Source organism: Protomyctophum parallelum (genome assembly GCF_964188405.1).
Source record: "Protomyctophum parallelum genome assembly, chromosome: 4".
In the NCBI taxonomy this organism is placed as follows: domain Eukaryota; kingdom Metazoa; phylum Chordata; class Actinopteri; order Myctophiformes; family Myctophidae; genus Protomyctophum; species Protomyctophum parallelum.
Window position 1 is genome coordinate 28,669,053 of NC_139700.1, and position 26,274 is coordinate 28,695,326.

At 43.7% G+C, this 26,274-nt stretch overlaps 1 protein-coding gene across 1 annotated transcript in view; it reads right to left on the reverse strand.

Annotated features, from left to right (window-relative positions):
- Positions 1-26,274, reverse strand: part of osbpl5 (oxysterol binding protein-like 5) — a 122,771-nt gene that overhangs the window by 13,080 nt on the left and 83,417 nt on the right. The window contains exons 3-12 of the mRNA XM_083762571.1: positions 21,147-21,305; positions 20,756-20,838; positions 16,621-16,701; positions 15,658-15,759; positions 14,902-15,105; positions 13,392-13,603; positions 4,423-4,645; positions 3,743-3,927; positions 2,330-2,411; positions 362-460 (exon numbers count right to left, since the gene is read on the reverse strand). Of these exons, the coding sequence (XP_083618697.1) occupies positions 362-460; positions 2,330-2,411; positions 3,743-3,927; positions 4,423-4,645; positions 13,392-13,603; positions 14,902-15,105; positions 15,658-15,759; positions 16,621-16,701; positions 20,756-20,838; positions 21,147-21,282 (1,407 nt within the window). The 5' untranslated portion in view covers positions 21,283-21,305. The remainder of the gene's footprint in view (positions 1-361; positions 461-2,329; positions 2,412-3,742; positions 3,928-4,422; positions 4,646-13,391; positions 13,604-14,901; positions 15,106-15,657; positions 15,760-16,620; positions 16,702-20,755; positions 20,839-21,146; positions 21,306-26,274) is intronic.

Below are 26,274 nucleotides of genomic sequence, written 5' to 3' on the forward strand. Positions count from 1 at the left end.
TTTTCGCCAAGTACTGTATAAATCAGCCATTATGACGCTATAAATACCGCCTAAATACATTTTACTCAACTAAATCAGTTGTAGATTTAGTTGACTAAAAGCGCATTGCATGTTCGAGTCCCGTTCATGACGACCTTTGCTACATGTCTCTCTCTTTCTTCACTTGTATCGATCAAAAAAGGCAAAAAAAAAAAAAAAGACTAAAAGAGCATTTCAGGTGACTTGGACATGTAAGAAGAATGTTACTGTGCATCTATAGTGGTGCTCAAAGTGGGGTTCAGGCGTGTGTGCGTGCGTGTGCTTGCAGCTTGTGCGTGCGTGCGTACTTGTGTGCATGCGAAGGCTACGAGATGAGTATAACCTGTTCTGCAATGTAAAAGGTACAGCTGTTGGTTGTAGGATGAAGCCAGCAGCAGCGAAACGTCTCTCCCAAGATTGGATTATAAGGCTTCTTGAGACCCTGCAACAACAACAACAACAACAACAACAACATTACGACTAAAGAACACATTGCGAGCTGTGCTACTGAATCTGTCGGCATGGGGCATTCAGAACGTGGGGATTAGTGCAGACTTTTTCATGTCAAGGACCCCCAAATTGACACGGAGCCCCATTTGAAAAGAGATGCCAGGGACCCCCCATAAGATAAAAGATTCACAGCTCTAACTTTTTATTAGAATGATAGCCCCTTGAGATGCAGCATCTCATTCTCAACCATTTTTATTTCAAGGTTTGACAAGAATACGTACGGACCCCCACTTAATGGTATTCCGCATTTCTATATCTGAGACCCCCATTTATATTGTAAAATCAATGTTAATTTAACTCAGAGAGTGTACAAATGGAACCAAATGGACCCGTTGGCGTCCATTTGGTTCCATTTGTACACTCTCTGAGTTACACACCCATAAGGGTCCATTTGGTTCCAGGACCCCCTGGAACTCTCTGAAGGACCCCTAGGGATCACCGGACCACTTTGGGAACCCCTGGATTAGTGGAATGAAAACATAAACCCACAGGAAGAGGAGGGCTGCGGGCCACACGGGCCAACATTGACACGGCTAATACGGACAATAAGCCTCTTTGACATACTTATTACTTATTTACTTACTTGCTTTTCTTTCTCCAATGAAGAACCAGTTAAACCAGTCCTAGCTATCTGTTCCAAACCTTCTGTGAGACTGGGTCCACAGTTATTACACCAGTGTTACATCAGCTTACAAAGGACGGAGAGAGTAGGGAATGGGACAGCACAGGTGTCTATTACTCTAGAACAGTCTTTCACAAACTTTATAATTCCAAGGACGGCCAGTAACTCTGGGAGATTCGTTTGACAGTTCTGTCATGTTCTTTTTTTTTTTCTTCATTTGAGCAGCTATAAACTACATTTTAATCCTATCACACAACAGAAGTTGTATACCCCTGTAATAACTCACCCCTATTGAGGAATGCAGGGGGTGCTCTAGAAAAGTGCTTTTCAAAGTGGAGTGCAGGGACCCCCAGCGGTCCTTGGGGGGTGTAACCAGGGGCTCCCCGGCTAAATTAGTTAACATAGTGTCATTTTAAGAACTTTTACCATATTTTATACTTTGGCTATTCAAAAATAGCAGATGTACAAGCATGCAGTGCGGCACGTTTGGAACATTTTGAATACCCTTTTCACATGGGGGTCCATGGGCAAATAAATATATCAATTTGGGGGTCTTTGACATGAAAGGGTTTGAGAACCCCTGCTCTAGAATGCACACAAATATACATAAGCCCTGCACAAATGTGACTGAGGGACTGCCATTGGATTTCTTTTTACATTTTCGTTTTTTCATGTCTCATGAAAGCAGGGAATCATAGCTTCAAATTGACATATTGGTTGTTCAGTTTGACCCACCAGTTTTGGAGATATGGCTTATAATATAACAAAATACATACATAAATGGATGCACCTGGGACGTATCCTCAGTGATGTATCCCAAGGTCATCGGGGTTTCAGGTCTCGCAACATCATACCCCTCACTCAGGTGACCCAGCCGGGAGTGATCAAGTCCCGACTTACGTCCCAGTAGCTACCCTCGATAAGTCCCATTAGGGAAAAACCAGGGCCACACAATCCGTTCCTCCTGAACTACTCTGCCGGGACTGGGAGGTACCATTCTGGCACATGGAAGGACTAGGCTCTGTGGGTTGACACCTGTCCGGGCATAGTATGTGAAGAGTATGTGAAAATATATGTTTTTCTCCTTTGGTGAAAAGCTGGAATTTGCGCGATGGCAGGCTCTCAGTCAAATCTAGTCACAAATATCCACGTCTAAAGGAATAAGAACTAATGAATGACCTTGGGCTTCTTGTAGAAACCAGACAGGTACCATCTCAACACCTGCTTGATCCGTTCGTACGCGCTCTCCTCCAGTGCAGCTCTGAGGTGGAGGACATTAACAGACAGAGACACATAATCAATTACACATTTCCATTCCAGGGAAACAAATTCACCCATACAGTATTGACTCAGTGTAGTTGTCTAAGTGGATGAGTAAATCCTGCTGTAATTAAACTAAATAAAAACTACACAATACCAGGAATTTCAAAAACATAATGTAAAGCAGATGGGTATTTCCGCTATGTTTAATACATCTTTATAAATACAGTTTGATTTGATTTAAAGTGTACAATGACTATATATGGCCTATTTTGTCCATAATACATTATTTATTATCACTTATTTGTATATTAACATACATGTATTGCATTTGTAGACTGTATTTCATGTATTAGTTTTTTCTTTTTGTTTATGTATTGATACCAGTGTGACAAAGGCACATTTCTGTTTTACGTTACCGTACATTCTTTATCGTTATCTTTATCATAATAATGTGTCCTGTGCAACTTTTGTTAACAAAACCTAAAAGGAAAACAGAAATCTGCATTTAGATGTCCCGAAGTCCAACGCCAAAAACACAATTAAATGGTTAATACTAATTGCAATCACTGAAAATCAAACGGTCAAGTGAAATGTCATGACCCTACACCCTGAGTGCTACTAAAAAACACGGTGAAGCAGTTTACTGCTTCTACGAGCCGACGGCGTGGAACTAACTCCCACTGTACCTTCGACAGGCAGCCTCTGTAGACATGCTTAAAGCACAGCTCAAGACCTACTTCTACACCCTTGCTTTTAGTTGAGCTTTTAAAATCCTTGTTATTCATGTCCTCACTGTATTGCCGTATTCACTTAATGTTGTTTTATACCTAATAATAATAATTTTTTCCTCTATTGCTCTGTAAAGCAGTGGTTCCCAAAGTGGGGCCCGAGGACCCCCAGGGGTCCCTGAGGGAGTTACAGGGGGTCCCCAGCTAAATGATAGTTTGGAACCAAATGGACCCTTATGGGTCTGAAACTCAGTAACGGGTCCATTTGGTTCAGAGTTAAATTAACATTGAATTTACAATATAAATTGGGGTCCCAGAGAAAATGCCATTAAATGGGGGTCCGTAGACTAATATGGATATCAAACTGCGGGTCCTTGAAATTAAACGGGTTGAGAATCACTGCTAGAGCCGTAAAAATCTTCTCTTATGGGGGTCCCTGGCATATCTTTTCAAATGGGGGTCTACGGGCTAATTAGTGTCAATTTGGGGGTCCTTGACATGAAAAGGTTTGGGAACCACTGCTGTAAAGCACTTCGATCTGCATTTCATGTCATGAAATGTGCTATACAAGGTTTATTATTATTATTATGATATGACTGACTGGGAGAGCAGGTCGGCGTGGTAGTAGTAGTCAGACAGCTTGTCCAGGAAGGAGCGCGGCTCCAGGATGAATGTGGGCAGCACCACCTTGGACAGGTCCATGCCCGGCCGCACCTGCTTCAGCAGCGTCCAGATCAGGCCCTTGTTCTCCTCCGACACCGTCTCCACCTGGGAGGCCTCCCCAGCCTGCATGGGTGGGCCATAGGACAGGGACAAGCACACAGAGGCACTGTTGGCTTTGGCAGCAACATTTGATTTTAGTTTTAGTCACATTTTAGTCACCTGGAATGTCTTATTGTTAGTCTAGTTTTAGTCGACTAAATGTCATAAGATTTGAGTCAACTAATTCTACAGTTGACTGAGTCAAACTACAGTAAATGTGTTCTGGCGGGCCTTGATGCCGTCGTAATGACTGATTTTAATCTAGTACAAATGGAACCATTTGTTCCATTTGTACACTCAAGTTATGGTGGTCCACGGTCCAATGCAGGGGTTCTCAAAGTCAAAAACAATTTACATTCTTTGAGAATTATTTTTCAGATGGGGGCCAACGGCCAAATACACATTCATTTAGTGGTCCGCGACATGAAAAGGTTTGAGAACCACTGGCATAGCATGCTTTCACATAGCATAGATCTCCTTATAAATCACACGTAACCAATAAGCACTCCTCCGCCTCACCTCCGCCATCTCCTCGGGCCCCTGCTCCACGTAGGCCGTGGCGTGCAGCCCCGGGGACGGCAGCCCCTCGTCCGATTGGTCCATGTCGCTCTCCTCCGTCACCCGCGCCCCGTTCTCATTGGCCACGCCGTCCCAGTCGTCCTGGGCCTCGCCGGCAGACCTGTCCGAGCAGCCGTCCTGCTCCATGTGGTGATTGATGCCCAGCAGCACAGCGTCATTCAACCTGGGAGGCAAGGCAGCGAGACACGGACACAGACAGAAGGCTTAGATCAGTGGCTCTCAAAACATCCTAAACTAGATAAAGTGCCCCTCAGGGCACAGGTTTCCACCGCTACATACTAATTCCTACACGGGTTGTGTTGTGTTTACACAACTCACAATTCACACTCTCCTGTTTTTTTGTGTATGTGTGTAATGTGCTTTGAGATATTGTAGTTATGAAGCCATGTTCATGGTCTCACTTTACAAGTCTCACCTCCACGCAGCCTCCCCTCTCCACAAGGAGGGACAGTGCACTAAAGCATTATGGTCATTGTAGGAATCCAGCTATCCAGTCAAACCTTAGTAGTCAAACACAGACTACATTATTTTTCTAGCCATATGGTGCAAATTTCAATTGTGCTACTGTTATCTACAACAAATACTATTAACATTGAGTGACTGCAGTTTCTTACAGCTGTGAAATGTCCCTTTAAGCGCACGCAGCACGACAATACGGTATATTACAGTCGGCAGGTCCTTGCATAATCATGGGCCGGAACTATCCATTTGATAGTAATGGGTTATAAAGTGGTTTGTTCTTTCCGTTTTTACAGGTTGTTCTTTGCTTAATGGCTTGCTAATTAAATTACGGAGCCAATGACACATGAGGATGCAGCAGGATCTCATTACGGAGGGGGACAATCTAACAGTGTGTAGTGTACTGTGTAGCATCAACCTGAGGAGCTTGTGTCACATACAGATAACACGTGTTTGATGTTCACACTGTGAGAGATGGATTTGGGAGACATGCGCTTTCCGCTTCAAAACATTAAACATAAACTTTATAATGATCAGTTCCAACTAGGAAGCTGGATTCCATAGTTGGAACTGATCATTATGACAAATTGGACGCCTGCATGTGTAGCAGAGTGGCTCGTAGCTTCAGCCTAATGGCCTCAAAAGTCTAATATCTCAGCCGGTCCATAGGGATATCCAACCACCTCAAGCTGAACCCAGACAAGACTGAGCAGCCCCAATGCGGGAGCTAACTATTTCCATAGACAACGCCTTGGTAAACTCGGCCCCAAAGCACACATTACAGCTGTCACTCGATCCTGTAGGTTTACACTAACATTTGACAAATTAGACCTTTCCTCACCCAGTAGTCAGCCCAGTTCCTTTCCAGAAATCAGTCATGTCAAAACGTAACTATTGTAATTCCCTCCTTACTTGCCTACAGCACTTAAGCCTCTCCAATTGATCCAAAATGCCGCAGCTCGCTTGGTGTTCAGCCAGACAAAATTCTCACATGTCTCCTCCCTGCTCCGCTCCCTCCACTGGCTCCCGGTCGCTGCCCGCACAGAATACAAAACTCTGATGCTGGCATTCAAAGCAACCAAAGGTATGACTCCCCCATATCTTGCAAGTCTGATCGAACCCAGTACAAACCCTCCTGTGCACTCTGATAAGCCAACACAGGGAAGCTGGAAGTACCTTCACTAAAAACGCTGGGACGACGCTCCACACGTCCCAAACTCTTCTCCCTTCTGGCTCCAAAACTATGGAATGCACTTCCCATTGCAATCAGAACTGCAGTGCACTCACTCCAAATCTTCCGCTGTAGTCTGAAAACCCACCTCTTCAGACTGCATCTTAGCCCATAGCACTTGCCCTAGCCCTGACGACCTTACAGGCGTATATGCAAAGGCTCAACTTAACTTATGTAACATAGATATTTATGTAAGTAAGTAAGTAGCCTTGCCGAGCCATGAGGCCCATAGGGCAGGAGCCTATCTCCTGTTTCTGTAGCGTGAGGCAGCTTGATGTACAAGTACACCCCCTGGACATGACGCTAGTATGTCGCAGGGACTTACCCCCAATCCAACCGTTGATGCTGAGTGTCAAGCAGGGAGGCACTGGGTCCTTGGTATGACCCGGCCAGGTATTGAACCCCGACCTCCCAGTCTCAGGGCGGACACTCTAACCACAAGGTCACTGAGCTGGGTAGATATTTATGTAGACATAACAAAATAAAAATAAATTATAAATATATATATATATATATATATATATATATAGTGTAATTGGATATCCCTTTCTAGTGGTTAAGATATTGGACTTTCACACGGAAGACCCGAGTTCGAATCCCAGGCGTTACATTGGTGCCGTGACCTGGATCGGGTTTCCCCGTGGGATGTCTAGTGGTTAAGATGCTGTCTTAAAAAAAGACAGATGAATAACGGCATGCAACGTTATAACTCCAATAAATGCCTCTTTCACTCCGTCTCGCCGGAAATATCAGGCAGAAATATATACAAATTTTAAAGATGAAATCAAAGAACAAAGAAAAACATGCTTTTGTGCCACAGCGTGGCAAAACGTGGCTGCCTGGAAGCGCTGGGGACTTAATGTCCCCTCTGTGACATTCACGCCTCTCTGGCTTCACTGATTGTGTGTCTGTTTGTAATGCCGTCACGCCGGGTTGACCTAGAGGGCCCGGCGGACACATCGCCATGGCAATGAGGTCCGCCCCACAAGTGGTGTACAATGTCAACGTGCTGTTTACATTTCTGACTAATAAAGTATTGAAAAGCCTGGGGTCACGGCTGTGTTAAAGGAGTGGTTCACCCAAAAAAGAAAATTATGTATAAAATAATGAAATAATATGTCTGTAATTTGTCTGTCCTGTGCAAATTTGTTTGTGAAGCCTAAAAGCCAAAAATATTATTTTTTATTCAAAATGTTTTGATTGGCAATTAATAGTCAAGCAAAACTTTCATTCTCAGTGGGAGGAAGAAAATCTTCTTTCCTTTGATAAATAATTACCTTGATTTATCGTGCCGTTATATTATTAGCAGCTCTGTGTGGATGTCACACAAACAGCAGTTTGAATTAACGGGATGAAATAAATGTACAGACCTTGAATTTAACACAGAGGACATGAGAGTACGGCACGCACACAGACAGGCATACAGTACATGCACACAACACATTCACACTCCCTACTCGTCCTATTTTGAAGATCTGTCAGTACCCTATGCTTCCAACTATGAAGGCTTTGGTTCCTCCAGCCGCTTCATTTTGGGACGCTTCAGAGTCTGATGCACACGTGCACATGCACGCACGCACGCACGCACACGCACACGCACACGCACACACACACACATGCGCTTCCCCCACACATAATACACCTTAAAAATGCCTGGATTACACACGTGCATTAATCAGATGCCAACAGATAGATCCACTCTCAGTGATACTCTCAGTGATACATTGAACCGTCTCCAAGCAACCGAATCAAACAAAGAAGGAAGGAAAACTGTTGGAATGGGGCATTGTGGGGCATTGTGTCCAAAAGGCCACAGCTAGGGCAGAGGACACAGAGGGACACAGAGGGACAGTGAAATTGACGGGGAAATAAAATGAGGACTCCGAGCTAAAGGGGAACGTCATGGATCCAATCTACCAGCCAATGAAAAAGCCTCACAGTAGAGCTTTGTGTACTGTGTTTGACTGAGGGGACACACACACATTCTGTACACGCACACGTGCTGTACATGCACGCACGAACACGCGCACACACACACACACACACACACACACACACACACACACACACACACACACACACACACACACACACACACACACACACACACACACACACACACACACACACACACACACACACACACACACACACACTACATCATTGTTTAAAACACAGACAAATATGTCAGGAACTCATGTATCTGATCAGGAACAGGAGGGCAGGAATTGTCATTAAAGGAAAACAGCAAAAATGTTGTGTATGTAAAACATAAACGGCTACATGGATGAACGAATGAATTAATGATTAATAAAGCTGCAAGATGCCATCATGCAGACTGCATGATTGTCTGTGCAACAATAGATAATTAAGGTCCCTTACCTGACCAACATACAGCACAGATAATTATCCTTCCGCACGTCTCAAAACACCTCCTCCTCCGACTGCTCTATTTTAAATCCAAACACACGCAACAGCCTGTTCCTGCCAGTCCTTAGCTCGGTCTACAGTATGTACAGTGTGTATGTACAGTACGTGTATGTATTTCTGTGTAATGTGTGTGCATGTATGTGTATCTTCATTCAGGATACAGCGACTGAAACGTGCAGATTTGCTTCCCTCCCTACACCACTCCTGCTTCCTCAATTTATGCGTGTGCATGTTCCTGTGTGTGTGTGTGTGTGTGTGTGTGTGTGTGCGTGCGTGCGTGCGTGCAGGCACTTGATTGTACTGTATGTGTGTGTGTGTGTGCGCGTCTGGCAGTGTGTCTGCTGTCTTTCTGGGTGGTGTACAAGATTTCTCTGCTGCTCAATCGTCGTGCTCCCATCCGAGTCAGCTGACCCAGACAGGCAGCTGCTATTGGCCGGCAGAGAGGAGGGATGGATGGGTTTGACTAGAGGGAGGAGGAGGAGGAGGGGACGGAGGAGGGGTGGGGACAACAGGGATGTGTAATGGAGAACAAACAGAGAGCGAACGCAACCGGTTTTTCAAGCACTTGTGTCAAAAAGACAATAAAGGCATGTATTTCTGTGTATGGTAGAGTGCCATAAAGCAGCAAGTCTTTGTTAGCACACACAAACGTGCATTTAACACAGAAATATAATGCCATATGGTAGGATTTACCGTCTGAATAATACAGATACTTGTTTCATAATTTGTATGTTGTATCAAAATGGAAGATGATAATTGAGATGTCACCAAAAAAATTCATCCGGACAAAGTTTGACTGAATTTGCTGAATGAATGACGGATAAACCTTGAAATATTACTACAGTATTTGTTCCAGAAAGCTTAAAGGAGTAGTTACATATTTTCTGTCAATTGTTTTGTTTTTGTTACTTCATGACCGTCAATCGTCTCCTCAGTAGGAGACTCTTTGAATTGACTCACTAAATGATTGAATTGTAGGCTCAGTACATTATGGATTCATTCATCATTTTTGAAAATAGCAGCTATGTTTGGAAGACTTTGAATAATTTTGATTTTATTTTACACAAATCTTTTCTTCTGGGGGTCCCTGGCACAAAACCTTTTCAGATGGGGGTCCACGTCCAAATACATGTGAATTTGGGGGGTTTAGATCCGGCACTGGTCAAGTTTGTCCTGCACTGGCCTTCTCCGATGCATTTAATAACATTAACTGCAGGAGTAATCTGATCAAACCGCCGTCTTGTTTATGCGTGTCAGGAATGTTCTTTATCATGTGGATCGTTTTATTCAGCCAACATCTAAATGAATCGTGAATGGAATGAATTTAATTAAGTGGCTCTTGTAGCCACAGCAGAATGCGTTACAGTGTTCCGACCGATAATTTAACCCTAACCCTAACTGTGTACAGTAGTTACTGTACACAAGGTCCTGGCCCTAAATGACATGTCAGGGCCATCTAGTCTGTGATAGTTGTGGATGGCACATCCACGCCATCATTGCCATGGCCATGTCGAACAGAAAAAACATGTACACTGTTTTAGCAAATAACTATGAATCACTTGAATAACATGTTTTGCATTTTTCTTTCAAACCCATTGGGAGGAGGTGGATGTGTGGATTCTAAGGCACTTAGCAGGCTGTAATGTACGGTGTTGTAGAGGCAGCTCTGTGTAGGCAGGGGTGTTCAGTCATATATCAATATGTGACTGTCTCTGTCTGTGGAAACCTCATGTTCCCACACTGTTACTTTTCAGGATTCAAAGGCAGAAAAATGTGTTTCTTAGCGCCGCGTTTCGAGCTCATGGGTCTTCTCCTTTTCATGCTTTTGGGTAGGGGTGTAAAAATAAATCGATTCGAATTAGAATCGCGATTCCCGTTATGAACGATTCAAATTCGATTCATAATTTCCCAAAAAAATAATTCTGGTTACAGTTACAGTTACACTACATGGTGTTTGTGATATGAAATGTAAGCTTACCCTAATCACAGTAAACATCATGTCTTCAGTCATTTTCAAGTTACTGTAGTCACTTCAGTTGGCTGTAGTAGATTATGATGAAATCCTATGTATTTGAATCGAATCGTGACCCCAAGAATCGTAATTGCATCGTGGGACACCCAAAGATTCACAGGCCTTCACAGTGATGCTGTAGTTATGAAGTAGGTCAAAAAGTTAATATGGAGTAAAGAGGTTTCTGCCCGACAGCAACGAATACTTCTTGCTTTTACAATGACGTCAAACTCGCTCTTCTCTCTCTCTCTCTCTCTCTCTCTCTCTCTCTCCCTCTCTCTCCCTCTCTCTCCCCCTCCCCCCCTCCCCCCCTCCCTCTCTCCCTGTGGTATTTATACACTCTGTAGCCGTACTGTCTGCCTGCTCTAAAAACGCCATGAAACACACGCTTGAACGATCCTTTGTTAATTTGTTTTTCACTAGTCTAGACAGACTAGAGGATAACTATGCCCGAGATTCTCTCCTGAACTAGGCTGGGGTGTGTATGGCATACAGTACATATATTGATGACACTGCATTTCTCTCTAATAAGCTTATGAATGGAGCTGTTTGACATGCATTCTCTTCCACACACCTGACTCACAACAAGGAATTAAGAATGAAAAGCATGAGTGAAACAATCCAACATTAGTCCAGTGCTCAAAGGGGGTCCTTGGGGAGGTACGAGGGGTCCCCCCAAAATATATAGTGTCAAGATCATTTTAACCACTTCTCACAGCTGCGAGCTTGTACATCTGCTATTTCTTTTATTTGTTTGAAAAATCTCAATTCTCTTTTTCTTTACACTAATGCTCTCTTCTGGGGGGTCCCCGGCTCAAAACATTTTGAGATGTCTGTGGCCAAATACATATCAAACTTTCGAGGACCAGTGACGTATTGGACACTGTAGCTACTTCTCTCTAATATTATGCTTATGAATGGAGCTGTTTGAAATGCATTCGCCCACACACCCATTCACAACAAAATGCTTAAGATTGAGAGGTGTGAGTGTGAAACAATCCAAACGCTGCAACGTTTGAGTCTGGATTCCAGGCTGTTTCTACTAGTTAAATGAAAATGTGCCACATTTTGGGTATTAGTAGACACCTTCATGAAAACATTTGTGAAGAAAGCTATACATACACACGCCCACAAACGTCACATCCGGTAGAAAATGCTCTTCCCCATAGATCGATTTGTTGGATGATAGAAATATTAACAGGCAAGGATCTACACACTGCTTTACTCGTATTCATTGACATATTTTAAACTGTATTTTCTGTAAGTTTGAAACCACTATAGGGTTTTGTTTGGCTTGTGTTCTTTGTATAAACTCTGCATAATAATACCCAACTTCCAAACGAATGGTGTCGGTAGCCTACTTGGAATTCACTAAAACGTGTTCTATAATTTTATAAAGATCATTGATGAATTAATGGCTTTTTAAAAATATATTATGATAAGTTGAATTGATCATAGAAAAGTGTCTCTTACCAGGTGAATATATCAGGCCATTGTGTTGTTGGATCATGTCCAGCAGTCAAGGAAAACATTCCAATTGAATTCTAAAGTAGCGTTCCTTGTCGAGTGGCAACAAGGATCTGTGCCGGTGATCTGGCAAGCCATGACGCCTACTTTTAAATTAGTATTATTTTAAAGCATCCGCGTTTGAAAACCCAACACCCCACTCATTCCGGTTGGGAGAACTCAGAACTTATTTTGCAGATTAGTCAAAAATGTGGATTAGTCAAAAACTTTCCTCAACTATACTCACTAATCTAGTAATCTCTCGAGACAGCTGTCAGCACCGCTGCCCTAAGCATGTAGTGTTATTAGTAGGAATAACCAGAGTAATCTAGTAAGAGAGTAATGACACTCCCGTTGACTCTCGTAACACTGGAATGTGGAAGTGCTCATTCTCTCTCAATGGAATAGTTCCAGCCATAGGAGCAATGTTTGGAACTATCGCCGCTTTGCGGCGAGATCAAAGCGTGTCACCACTCTCTTACTACATTACTCTGGGAATAACCACAGAAGCACCCAGGAGGAAGTGGACTACGAAGGGGAGGAGCCAAACAGAGTTCCTGATAAAAAAAGGAGGTGGTGCCCCCAGAGGCAAAAACTAAAGTTGGAAAAACAAATCAATTACATTTTATCCCACGATTTTGTAACCCATTTTTTTCACCCAGTGTCAATTATCTATTAAATCACTTTTTTGAACGAATGGGTTCCCAGTCGTGTTGATTTTCGTCGACTAAAACTATGACGAAAGAATTTGACAATTTCGTCCACAAATAAAAACTATACTAAAATGTTAGGGAGGGACTAGTGGAGAAGAGAACCAGTACTAAGCTTGTAGATCAGCTATTTTCAGCATGCAACCAAGTCTAAAATCAGCCATCACGACGCCATCAAGGCGCTGCCAAAATTCATTTCAGAACACCACCAGCAAACCATGTGACTCCCATTGGAAAATCATTGTGGTGTCCCAAAAAAACAAAAAAACAACCAAACATTAGCTTGATTGGTGTTTGATACGTGAGAATGAGGCCTCAGAGTTAAATTAACATTGATTTTACAATATAAATCGGGGGTCCCAGAGATAGAAATAAAATTACATTAAATGGGGGTCCATAGACTAATGCATGTCAAACTGGGGGTCCTTGAAATTAAACTGGTTGAGAATCACTGCTAGAGCCGTAAAAATCTGCCGGTCGTGGGCTAATTGGTGTCAATTTGGGGGTCCTTGACATGAAAAGGTTTGGGAACCACCAGTCTACTGTACTGTACTGTACTCACTGCAGCAGGTCCGTGTCGCTGAGCGAGGCGGTGCTCATGTCTCCCTCCCTGCCTCCCCTGAGGGGGGTGAGCTTGTAGAGGCTGGAGCAGCTCAACGCCAGCTCCAGGGCGTCCATCCAGCAGCGGCCGTCCGACTTGGACGCTGCTCGGAAGATCAGGTAGTTGCTGGGCAGAGGCTGAGTTATGGAGCCCACGTTCTCACCCTTGGGACCCTGCATGGTATAGCGAGAACAAAAAGAAAATAAACAATAATTAAGCCATTTCGACCTGAGGACGATTCTACAAATGGCTTCTAAATCAGTTTTCTGAAAAACCCCTATGTTTCTATGTCAGTCGTTCCAGGACCCCCCCCCCCCCCCCCCATAACTACTGCAATGGCGGTATAAGTGTTAAATAAGAAAAACAAAGTTGGCATCAGCAATGGTTTTCTCAGAGTGCCAGTATACATCAAAAGTAGGAATTGAAAACAAATCCCCAAAAGGTAGCACATTTAAAGCTTCCAATAAATGGAGGACAAAGTACACCAATTGGTCTAATGCCAATACAAAAGGGGAAATGTGAGTACATTTTCCTTGTCACAATAATTAACTAACAGGGCCAGTCAGAGTCATTTAGGTCAGGTGCTAGTGAGATCACCTCCAGTCCGACTCAATATGAACATAAGAAAGGGATATATAGTCAATATGGGGAGCAGGTCTTTATTGAGGAATAGACCGCGACAGGGTGCTTAAGACCGGGATGCCCGACGCCATAGCGGAGGAGGGGTCTAATCACCCTTCATTTCTCATTAATGACCTACTCCTCTTTATTGCTTACGGTAATGGAAGTATTCCATTATGCCAGGTATACAAAAGTGCTTGAAATGAATGAATGTTTAGATGAATGGACGATTATGGCAAGATTTGTAACAAATAAATGTGATCATCATATGTATTAATGTCTCTCTGTCGGGTTGAAAGCTCATATGTTACTGTTACTTTACAGGATTCAACTGGATTCAAGGAAGGATTCAACTTCAAATAAGGGCAAACAACACATCGCTATGCACCGGCTCTATGCACACACGACATTTTGGAAAGAACTTGGGCTCCTTCCCTACTTCCTTCACAGGTGTTACCGATGATACTAGTGAAGGCCCTGTTCCATTCTGGTCAAACAGAGTCAGGGTGCGGCTATTGTATGTTTTGGCTCACTGGAAACTCTCCCCAGTGGGTCTCAAAGTGTCCTTGAGTGTGTTCCAAATGGCCCCATACGGGTATGTAACTCTGAAAGTGTACAAATGGAACCAAATGGACCCGTATTCGGTTCCATAACTCTCAGAGTTATGGGGGTCCTTGAAATGAAAAAAGTTTGAGAACCACTGCACACTAAATGGAACAGAGCCTTACTTAGTATCACCGGTAACACCTGTGAAGGGACTATAGGGAAGTGACCCGGAAGTAGGAAGAGTTCTTCTGTGTGCATAGACTAGCACATTGTGACAGGCCTGACAGGGCTCTACAGTACTGACCTTGACGGTCCAGATGGACTTGTTGAGCGGGTGGTAGACCTTGAAGCAGAAGCCGTCCTTCTTGGAGGGCCTCTCAATCAGTTTGCAGGCGTTCAGCAGGATGGTGCCCACCCAGTGGTCCGACTTGGGACTCTTGTAGATCAGGAGAACCCCGGGCTTCAGGGCACACCACAGCTTGGTCCAGCTCTTCAGAGAGCCGCGGATCTGAAGAAGCCACACACGCAATGCACGCATGTAACAGTGTTGATTTTGACGGCACATTTTGATTTTGTTTTAGTCGCAGTCTTTTGAATGAAATGTCATTTCGTTTTAGTTATCTGGAATGTTTTAGTGCTAGTCTAGTCTTCTTTTTGTGTGTGTTTTTTTGTTTTTGTTTGTTTATTTATTTTACAGTTGATTTGTTCGACCAAAAAATTGTTTTGGCAGGCCTTGATGGCGTCATAATGCCTGATTTTACACTGACAGGCCTTGATGGCATCGTAGCTTACGTTTTTAGTTTAGTTTAGTTTAGTTTAGTTTGTCAGTCAAAAAGAAGATTTTTCGTCATAGTTTTAGTCAAAAATCAACACTGGCGCATAAACATAAAAAAACCTGGTAACCATTATTTGCAAGGTGTAAAACATGGAAAACAAAATAATGCCAAGGGAAAGACCAGATCCAAACGACTGAATCCAGTCGTGACAATTTGCTGGGAGCTTCTAATCGACGTGACATTGGAAATAAACATGTTTTCAACATGTTAAGGCTGTACTGTACCTTTAGCCAGTTGGACATGATGACAACACTGGGGTCCTTCAGGGCAGTATGTAACTCTTTGGCTGCCCGTTTCTTCTCCTGACGGTAGTTCTGCTTCTGGACCTGTGGCATGATGCACACATAATACACCTCAATGAATCATCACCATCAGCCTGACAGGCCATCATGTCCTACCAAGTGCCACCACTAGGGGGGAGTGTAGTCAAAGGAGATTTCATGCAGGAGTGGCTTGGTTTGTCACAACCTATTTTATATATATATATATATATATATATATAATTTTGAATATAAATCAAAGAGAAGATACAACAAAATAAAACAAAACAAACAAAGTGAAACCACAGGAATTGAACGTCATACAAAGTAGGCTACGTTTTTTTACTTTTTTTTTAATTAAGGGAACATTTTTAACTCAAATCTTTGCTTTTGGAGGTCCCTTGCACAAAATATGTTTTAGATTGGGGGGAAATTAGCAATTTGACATCACACAAGAGTGTCAAGAGTGTGCAGCTGTAACCTGTGTATGACATGGGTCACACGCAGCTTTCTTATTTAGAAGTGCTGAAGGCACGCTGCCCAAGTGACATCACTCATGCGACTCCTCCATGTCTCTCGCTGTCACTCAAATGACTACTAGCCAATCACAGCGCGTTTTTTCTGGGACTTATGTTACGCACGCAGAAGCTTGACTCATGCTTCGCAAGGAATCTCTGGAAAATTGTGCCTTCAATTTTGACAAGCCCCCCAGAGCCGGAAGAGGCATCTACGCGTTTATATGTCTATATGCTGTAACCTGTGTCATGTGATATGGGGAGGAGATCAGGTGACCACTAGGGTACCTTCAGAGACTGTAACCTGTGTCATGTGACATGGGGAGGAGACCATGTGACCACTAGGGTACCTTCAGAGACTGTAACCTGTTTCATGTGACATGGGGAGGAAACCATGTGACCACTAGGGTACCTTCAGAGACTCCTTGCGGTCCAGCTTGTCTGTGGGGGAGGTGTCGTCCTTCTCCACGTCATTGAACAGCCTGGACTCGGACTGCAGGGGACAGAGGGGTCAAGGGTCAAGGTCAAGCACTGCCATACATATACAGGGGCAAAGGGCAAACATGCACATACTTCTGCTATGTTTGAATACGAATCCGGAAAAGTTGCCGTTTTGGACATATGAGGTCTCCACCCGACAGAGACAGTATGATACCTATTGTGTACGCGCACGCACACACGCAGCCACACACAAACCACCCCCCCCAAACACAGACACACCAGCTATTTTCATTTGTTTAAAAGCCATTTAGAAACAGGGGCCAGCCAGAGGCTATGGTGGTCCTTGGCATGGTGTGGGAAGTGGGAACCTCTCATGTGACATGTTGTTGCGTGCCACGTCACTGCTTTGTCTGGAAGTGTCTACACATGGACTGGCTCCTCCTCCACTGTGTGGTCTCTATAGCCACAGGAAGAGACACAGAATGGACATAATGTCCTCTCCATCAAGGGACAGAATGTCCTCTCCATCAAGGGAAGCCTAGGATGTCGGTCTATGGGAAACGCCCCCACCTTGTGTCGTTATAAAACAACTAAAACAATGGTTACAAAATAAATGTGTCAGCCATGTGACCATTGATTCATTTTAAATGTTAGATGGGTCAAAATAGGTTTAATTAGTTGTTAGTTAGGATTAAATTAGGTATGTTGTTTGTTGATTTTTCCTCTATATCCGTCATGTTGTCATTGTGGTGTATTTGTACGTAGGACTACGGAGGGAAATGAGCTTCTAGCTAGCTAAATCCGGCTTGTTTACATTAAATCATGTGTATTGATTGAAATGTTTGTTAATGTGCACTGTCTGGGACATAAATACATAAAGTAATCAGGCTGTGCGTATCAGCTGGCTGAGGACTGCACCAGTCATTTGTACATTTGTCAGTGACTGAGTCCTCTGACCCTATACTCACACCCTGGGGTTGAAAAACCATCAACCCAGTGACCTGCAAGCTGAGATAGCTGGGGGCGTAACCAGTCAGTCAGTAAAAACATAAATAAGTGTTAAATTGTTCCTGTGATTTGACTATGTATTCCTTTTGAGGAGTCTAGCGGTTTTAATATTGTCAGTGCTTTTAGCACACTTTTTAATTCGTTTTGTGTTTCATCTCTCTCTCAAATTGAATGTCCTGTCTGGTCTGGAACTTTGTGTGATTCTTGCTGCTGTTTGTGACCTCAGGTCTCAATGAGATTAGGTTTTGAAATCTTGAAAATAATGCAAATCTTTGAATATAATATTTTGTTTAAAGCAGTTTTTATTTTTAAACAAAACATTTTGCTCCTGGAGATCCCTCTGGTACAATACATTTCTAGACGGGGGTCCCTTCCTGGCACAATACATTTCCAGATGGGGGTCTGCGGCCAAAATGTCTATGAATTGGGGGGTCCATGGCACGAAAAGGTTCGAGAACTGTACTGGTCTAAATAAAGGTTAAATGCATTTTAAAAATGTGGCTTTGCCTGCATTATAAACAATGTTAAGTAAGTGTGACCCTTACACCCTGAGCACCAGCCACTTTGTGTTGACAAGAGGGGGTTTTCTTAGGGACTGCATGGGACTACATGAGGCTCAGCCGCATCGAGGCTTCCATGGTCCCAGAAGGAGGGCTTCTGGGCCAGCTGCGTCCTGACTCCCTGCATCACCCCTACTGACATGGCAGCCCTGCATGAAAGGATTAGCGAAGCACCGAGGAACAGACAGCAGCAAACGCCGAGATGACCCGAGACGACCCGTCTCGTCGGGTTGGTGCTGCCTAAGGGAGCGCAATGTATGTCATGTTCCAGAACACCATCCCCCCCCCTCCACCCCTCCACCCCTGCACACACACACACACACACACACCAGCGTTTATTGATGCCCGCGCAACGTTAAGAACCTATCGAGCGTTTGCCTTGCTCATGCCGTGTCCTGTGTCATCTGCGCTATTAGCACAAATAGCCTGACTGAAATTCCACCAAAATGTGGAATTTCCTACCACCAGCCATCAAAAAGTGTGACTCCCTCAAAGCCGCCATAAAAGAGAATCCGGATTGTAAAGAAATTACCCCCACAACGCTTAATGTGTTTTCCTTTTAGCATTATTGTATAACTGTACGTTACTTTTTGTAAACCGTTAATAAAGTATTCAATCAATCAATCAATCAATCGTTATGCAGCAAACACAATTGTACTGATTTATTGATTAAAGGCCCATTTATACTGCTTTTAAGTCAGTTTCAAACAATGTACACTGCACGAATACTGTACTTCTATGCATGGACAAAAAGGTGATGTGGAGGATGTTAGCATCTTTGTGCACCAGTGTTGTTTTTGGCAGCAAATCTCTATTTTAGTTTAGTCATAGTCTTTGGAATGAAATTTCATTTAGTTTTAGTCATATTTTAGTCACCTGGAATGTCTTAGTGTTAGTCTAATTTTAGTCGACTAAATGTCAGGCGGTTTTAGTTGACTAAATCTACAGTTGATTTAGTCGACTAAAATGTATTTTGGTGGGCCTTGATGCCGTCGCAATGACTTATTTTACACTTGCTGAAAATAGCAGATCTACAAGCTCAAGCTTGTAGATCTGCTATTTACAGCATGCAACCAAGTGTAAAATGACGTATACTGGATCTCTTGTCCAATAGTCCCCTTCCTAGCATTTTAGTCTAGTTTTTAATTTGTTGACGAAATTGTCAATACATTTAGTCTTAGTTTTAGTCATCATGGCTTCGTTTTCTTTTAGTTTCCATTTTGTCTTCGTCAGTGAAAAAATGTAGTCGACGAAATTTTTTCGTCTTAGTTTTAGTCAATGTTGTAGGATGTTGTAACAATATAGCTGTTAAGAAAGAGCTGTTCTGTAATAACGGTCGCTGTGCCCAGGATGAAATTGCATCGTGTAAGTATTATATGTCTCACCAACGTGTGAACCTGACAATGTGTCAATGCTCATGTAAAATGCATTGATACAGTCTTTCACACCTTCAATATCTAATCTCACGTACTATACATACTACCTTGCTGCTATTATATGGACCTGGTGAAGTATTAACACCTTTATGTCGAACTGACTCATGCAACTATACTGTATGTAGGCCTACGTGTACATACCGTGCTTTATGTTTGACCTCATGTACATACTATACTTTGTTTGACCTAATGTGCATACAGTACATGCAAATTGACACACATTTTTTACCTGATGGTCAAGATTCAATTCATCCCCGAGCAAGCAGGCAAGGCTCTTTTAGCTCAATAAAATGTCAACACTTGAAACCGGGTTCAAATCCAGGGTAGAAGAGAAAAGTTACATACAGTATGCAGCTTTAATCAACAATCCCAGAGTTCTGACCACTGTTGCATGGAGACAGCACAACACACACATTGTCACCGACTTGTTGTGAGTATATTTAGATCTATTTTCCAGCCAACTTCATTGCCAATCAACATCATGAAGGATTACTCCGAACTGCCTAATTTTGCGCAGTACCCTTTCATCTTCACAATCTATTCCAGTACATTTTTACTTGGAATGGAGGAAAATAAATATTGATGCTGTGTCAAGCTAGAAACCTATTATCTGAATGTTTTGTGTATTTACTATTTTCATAAATTAACATCCTACTTGATCATACTACAGTACAGAATAGATCCAAGCTTGAAAATGTTCATTTCACGCGTTTTGAGCTTTTTATCGGCTACTTTTGCTATTTTTGGTTGAAGTAAAACATGAATAATTTTAACCACTTAGCCCTAGCTAGCTATAGCGAAAATAGCTCACATACAAAACTACTGTATTTTCGATAGTTTGGGAAAATGTTTGACGACATGACAATAAGAAAGGAAGAATGCCAGGGGTACATGGGGAGCGGTTAGGCTGAGGGTTGAATACATCTATCTATAAATGCACCAAGTCTCTGTTTGTAGTGTACGTCTGTAATCCAAATAACTCGAGAACCGTTCGCCCCACCGACTTCAACCTCGACACACACATTCCACTCCCCCACAGAGTGTGCAGAGTGTGCATTCCACTCCCCCACAGAGTGTGCAGTGCCCAGTGTCGGTTTCTTACCTGGCTGCTTGGTGACTGGGCGGGGCTGGAGGGACTTAGCTCGTCACTCAGCATCGGGATGCCATTTCTGTCTGTGTCGCCCCCTGGTGTGGACGTATGACAACAGACAAAGAATAATATATTTATATATTTTTTGCATTTTTTTGGAATCAGGAAAGTAAGATGTTTAATTAATTTCAATGCGTTTAGTTATATGTTACTTATGTTAACTTTATGAACTTAAATGCAAATGCATTGAAAAAAAAACGAAGTAATTAAAGCAGGTTTAAGTTTGCATGGCTGGATTTGGAACAGGTGAAATCAATAATATATCAGCATTCCGATATTAACCTGTTGGCCGCATTAAGTGAAGGTGGGGGTCGCATGTGGCCGCCATGGTCTTTTACTTTACCTGCCCTGAGGGAATAGAGGTCTGTGTCCCCTGCGTAGGACAGGTTCCGAGTAAGGGACCGCGGGTCAATCTTGGGCGGCGAGGTGGCATTGGGGCACAGCGAAAACCTCCGCTGGAATAAATTCTCCTCTTTCATCGTGACAAGCTGCTGCTCGTCCTCTGGAGAGAGAGAGAGAGAGAGAGAGAGAGAGAGAGAGAGAGAGAGAGAGAGAGAGATAAAGTGAGAGAAAATCAATAACAAATCTACAGGTGTATTGTCGAGGTCATGTGAACATCATTTCAACATCGATCGTTTCTGATGAGTTTGACATGTCGTAGAGTCAGTTGTCAAATATTGTCCTACAAGAGATTCATCACTCAATGAATCCATTCTCGCATAACCAGTCCATACCCGCGTTTTACTGGTCTAGTGGTTTTCAAACCATCAATGAGATAGTTCCAATGTTTGGAACTATAGCCCATAGGCACCCGCAGCCAATCAGGAAAGAGTACCCATTTATCAGATTCCAGTTCCAATTTTGTCAGCTCTTTTTTGTTGTGTCATCATCACATCCAATGTAACTTGTTTAATCTCTATCCTGTCCGGGTTCTCTATCCTGATTGGATACAATTGGTATCCTGACTTTATCTTCTGTTGAATAAAGAGCTGGAGAGACATGGAGACTCCAGTTACTGAACACAATAGCAATGAGTACTATCAGGATAATAGGATAGTGCTTTTTTACATAGCATAGCTGATGTTGGTTATCCTCAATTCCCACTAGCTAACCTTCTGTCCTCATCCCCCACCTCCCCCCTCCTCCTCTCTCTCATTCCCCATTACCAGCGATATAACAACAAGCCACTGTAGGAGACTGTGTCGCTGGCTGACTCACACACAGCAGCACAGTGACAGTATTATACTATAGTGTACTGTAGTGTAGTGTATGTGGTGGTGACAGCTAGGGCCTAGCACTCTGCATGATGTCACTGTATGGGACAGATTATTAGCCTCGCCACACTGCTAGCTATAGCGCTGCACAGCCCTCTACAACTAGCACACTGCACAGAGACTACTAGTGACCAGTCATCAGTCTCTACTAGTCTACAACTACAATAGCAGATGAGTCGAGAGCTTAATTGTTAGCTATTTACACTATTCGTCGTACGATACTGTACCGCCCATGAGCAGTGGTCCTTCGGGGGGGTTCCAGGGGGTCCCCAGCCAAATGTGTTAATACAGCATTACAATTATTTTAACCCCTTTATCCATGTCTTATACGTTGGCTATCCAAAAACAGCAACAAGCTAAAAAATATAACAGATGTACTGTACAAGCTGCAAGCTTGTAGGCCTACATCTGATATTTTTTTTACCTTTTTGAAAAAGTTCTGCTGCTCGACCACAAACCGCAGTGGGAGTGGCCATGTCCTACACACTGCATATTATGTATATAGTGTAGGTATACCTAGAGAATGATTCCAATGACTCCCCCTCGCCGGGACAAGGGTGTGCTTGATGAGCTGTGTGGGGCAGCGCCAGCTGGTGCCATTAACCCTTTAAAACCGCCAAAGCAAGTTTTTAAAAGTGGTTCTCAAACAAATAGCAGATATACAAGTGCACAGTGTGTCACTTCGTGCCTCACAGCGAGCTTGTACATCTGCTATTTTAGAACAATTTTAGAAAACATATTGAGTGAATAATGTTGTAGCCTAATTAAAAAATAATTAAACACAAATATTCCCTTCGGGGGTCCCCGGCAAACATGTCCAGATGGCGGGTCCAAACGGCCAAATATATATCATTTTAGGGGGGTCCTCGACTCAAAAGAAGTTTGAGAAATGCCTCAGGTTTGAATGGGTTAACGGACCAATAGCATGAGGATAATCTCTCATCCAGGACCCCTCCATCTATCCTCAGATGAAAAAGCCCCTCCGGCACCCTTAAGGGTCCCGAAGCAGAACGCACTGGCCTGCCCCCAACAACAGTTGTGACAGTGTGTTTTATAGTGTGTTGTAATGAACAAGGATGTATTGTTAGGGTGTGGTGAGCAGCACACACTGTGGAAATTCGCGTGTGGGTGACACACACACACACACACACACACACACACACACACACACACACACACACACACACACACACACACACAGGATGTACCGTCCATTAGGGTGTGGAGTGCAGTTTCTTTTTAAGATTAAAGGTAGCAGGTATAGAATATATATCGAATGCATTTCACCAAAACTTCCAGACCGGCTACACTTACGCGCAATATATATATATACATATATTTTATTCTATCAACTTGTTTACTTTATTTTGTCTCATCTTTTCCACACTGTTGAGGTACAGAAAGATCGAGTACAACATTTTCACTTCCTGCTGTACTGTGCATGTTACAATACAGGGCCTTGAACAGGCATCATGCCGTCTCTGGCGGGTGGAAACCTCATATGTCCAAAACTGAATAAAAAGTAGCAGATCTACAAGCTCAAAACGTGTGCTGCTTTTGATGCTTTCGTGTGTGACGCTGCGGCTGTAGTCACACTTCTGCCCGACAGAGACGACAGTACATTCACGGTTACATGCAAACAGATATTTGTTTTACACATCTGTCTGTTAATGAGTGAAGGTATCCAGGGAGGGTTCCCTCCCTCCGTCCCTCCCTCTCTCTCTCTCTCGTTTTCTCCTCCATCAAGCTCCGCCAGGCTTATCGACGAGGCATGACTGAAACTATTTTTAGCCCTGGGGATTTTCAGCTGTAGGAGGGTCGCTGCATCGCTGGTCGCTGCATCCAGACAGATCGTTAGTGCTCGTTCAGCTGGCCCTGCACTAGAGGTTAATGGTGCGAGGCCAACCGCCGGGCCACCTGGGTCCATGCTGACCCAAGACCGCCGGGCCACCTGGGTCCATGCCGACCCAAGACCGCCGGGCCACCTGGGTCCATGCCGACCCAAGACCGCCAGGCCACCTGGGTCCATGCCGACCCAAGACCACCAGGCCACCTGGGTCCATGCCGACCCAAGACCGCCGGGCCACCTGGGTCCATGCCGACCCAAGACCGCCGGGCCACCTGGGTCCATGCTGGGTCCAACTCTACAACAAGTGCTTCAGGATACAGATCACGGGTACAGAAAGCATCGCCTTCTCCATATATGGCGACTGCCAATTATTGCAGACACTGAACAGTATTTTGCCGATGCCTTAGCTCTCGGCTTGGGCATGCCTGCAATCTGCAGGTCCCATATGACTGATTTGTGGACATTACCGAGGCTTCCAAATATGAACACAAGTAGTTTACATTTGTAGCCAAGCTGTATAATAGCATCCTTAAGACGCTGGTACTTAAGCACCTTGGTAAGGAATGCCTCTTCCACTGTGGTCAAATGTACATGCTACTTCCAAAATGGTCACTTCTCTACTGTCCTCATCAACAACAACAACAATATCTGGTGTACACACACAGACACACGCACACATGCACGCACGCACGCAAGCCGTCTTACTAGTAACTAGCAACTAACCACCAATGCATGCAGCAGTCTGCACCTACAACTCCTCTCTGACTGCACAGTGGTGTATTGTGTAGAAAATAGAAATATCATAGTATCGTAGATGTGAGATCTCTCACATTGTGTTCAACCGTGGCGAGGCTGTTAACTCAGCGTTGCTATGGAAGCCAGCAGCGCTGCTCTATTTTTCCCTGAATGGAATACCGAGACGAGAGTGGGCGGGTGCACGAGTGTGTGTGTGTGTGTGTGTGTGTGTGTGTGTGTGTGTGTGTGTGTTTGTGTGTGTGTGTGTGAGTGTGCGTGCCGTGGCCAGAACAGCCACATTGCTCTTTCCCACAAAACGCATTAAAGATATTGAAAAGCTGTAGTATGATCCATTAAGCAGTTAATTGACAGAACAAAAACACAAAAAGTTAAAAAGTGGAGATAAGAGGTTTCTGCCATGAGCAACGACACACTGAGGGCTTTGTGTGTTGTTTTTTTTAACAAAGTACTGGAATCTCTCGTGTTCCACACTAGATGATGCATACTATACTGTACATGCCATGTGTACACCTGTACTCAAAGTACACCACCTCTCTCCGGTCCTGTGAGACATTCTCTTCTATTTCAGTTTTTGGTTTAGACTAGTCATTGGTTAGACCAGTCATCAGTCCTACAACTACAACCTATCTCAAACCCTCACCCTAAACCTAACCTCCCATGGGGCAGCACACCTAAACCTAACCTTAACCCATGTCTAACCAATGACTAGTCTAAACTAAGTATGCACCCCCTCCATTTCACCATATGTTCCTTTGTGCTCTTGAGAGGAATCAACCAAAAGAGAAAAGCAAGGTAGATCTATCCTTTCCCCCCAAAAAAGAGTCCCATGTGTGTGCTGCTCCCTGTATTGGTCTATAAATAGCATTCCAGTTGCTGCAGTGTGTGTGTGTGTGTGTGTGTGTGTGTGTGTGTGTGTACTGAACCCTGGGTGTGGTGCAGCCTCATGTAAAAGACAGCGTGGCATGATGCTGCGTTCACACTGGCTGCTACACCAGCTACAAAGTAGGGATGCACCGATCCGGCTTTTTGGCATTCGATACCGATTTCGATACATGGGGGTCCAGTATCTGCCGATACAGAGTACCGATCCGATACCCCCCACAAAGAAACGTAATAACCTATTAAGCTGTATGCCTCACTGTGTGGAGTCTGGAATCATTATTTTGTGTAAGGCAACATCAAGGCTTGACTTAAACATTACTTTCCCAACTTTGTAAAACAAAATGTAACAAACACAGATATAAATGCACTGAATTATTTATTAAATAACCTTGCAACAATTAGACCAGGTTAATGTGTGCGCAGGATAGCCTGGCTGCATTCCACATGTTATACTGTCAATACTACACTGCTGTGTCACAGAGGAGGTAGAGTTGTTTTCATACTGTAATTACACATAATTATCGGATCGGATCGGATAATGGATCGGCCACCGATCCGATACCCGATCTAGAATTTTAGCCTGGATCGGCGCCGATCTCCGATACGAGTATCGGATCGGTGCATCCCTACTAGAAAGCGGCAAAGCGACGCAGTATATGCCGTCACTGGCGGGGCAGAAACCTCTTATCTCTGTATTTTAGCAGATCCAC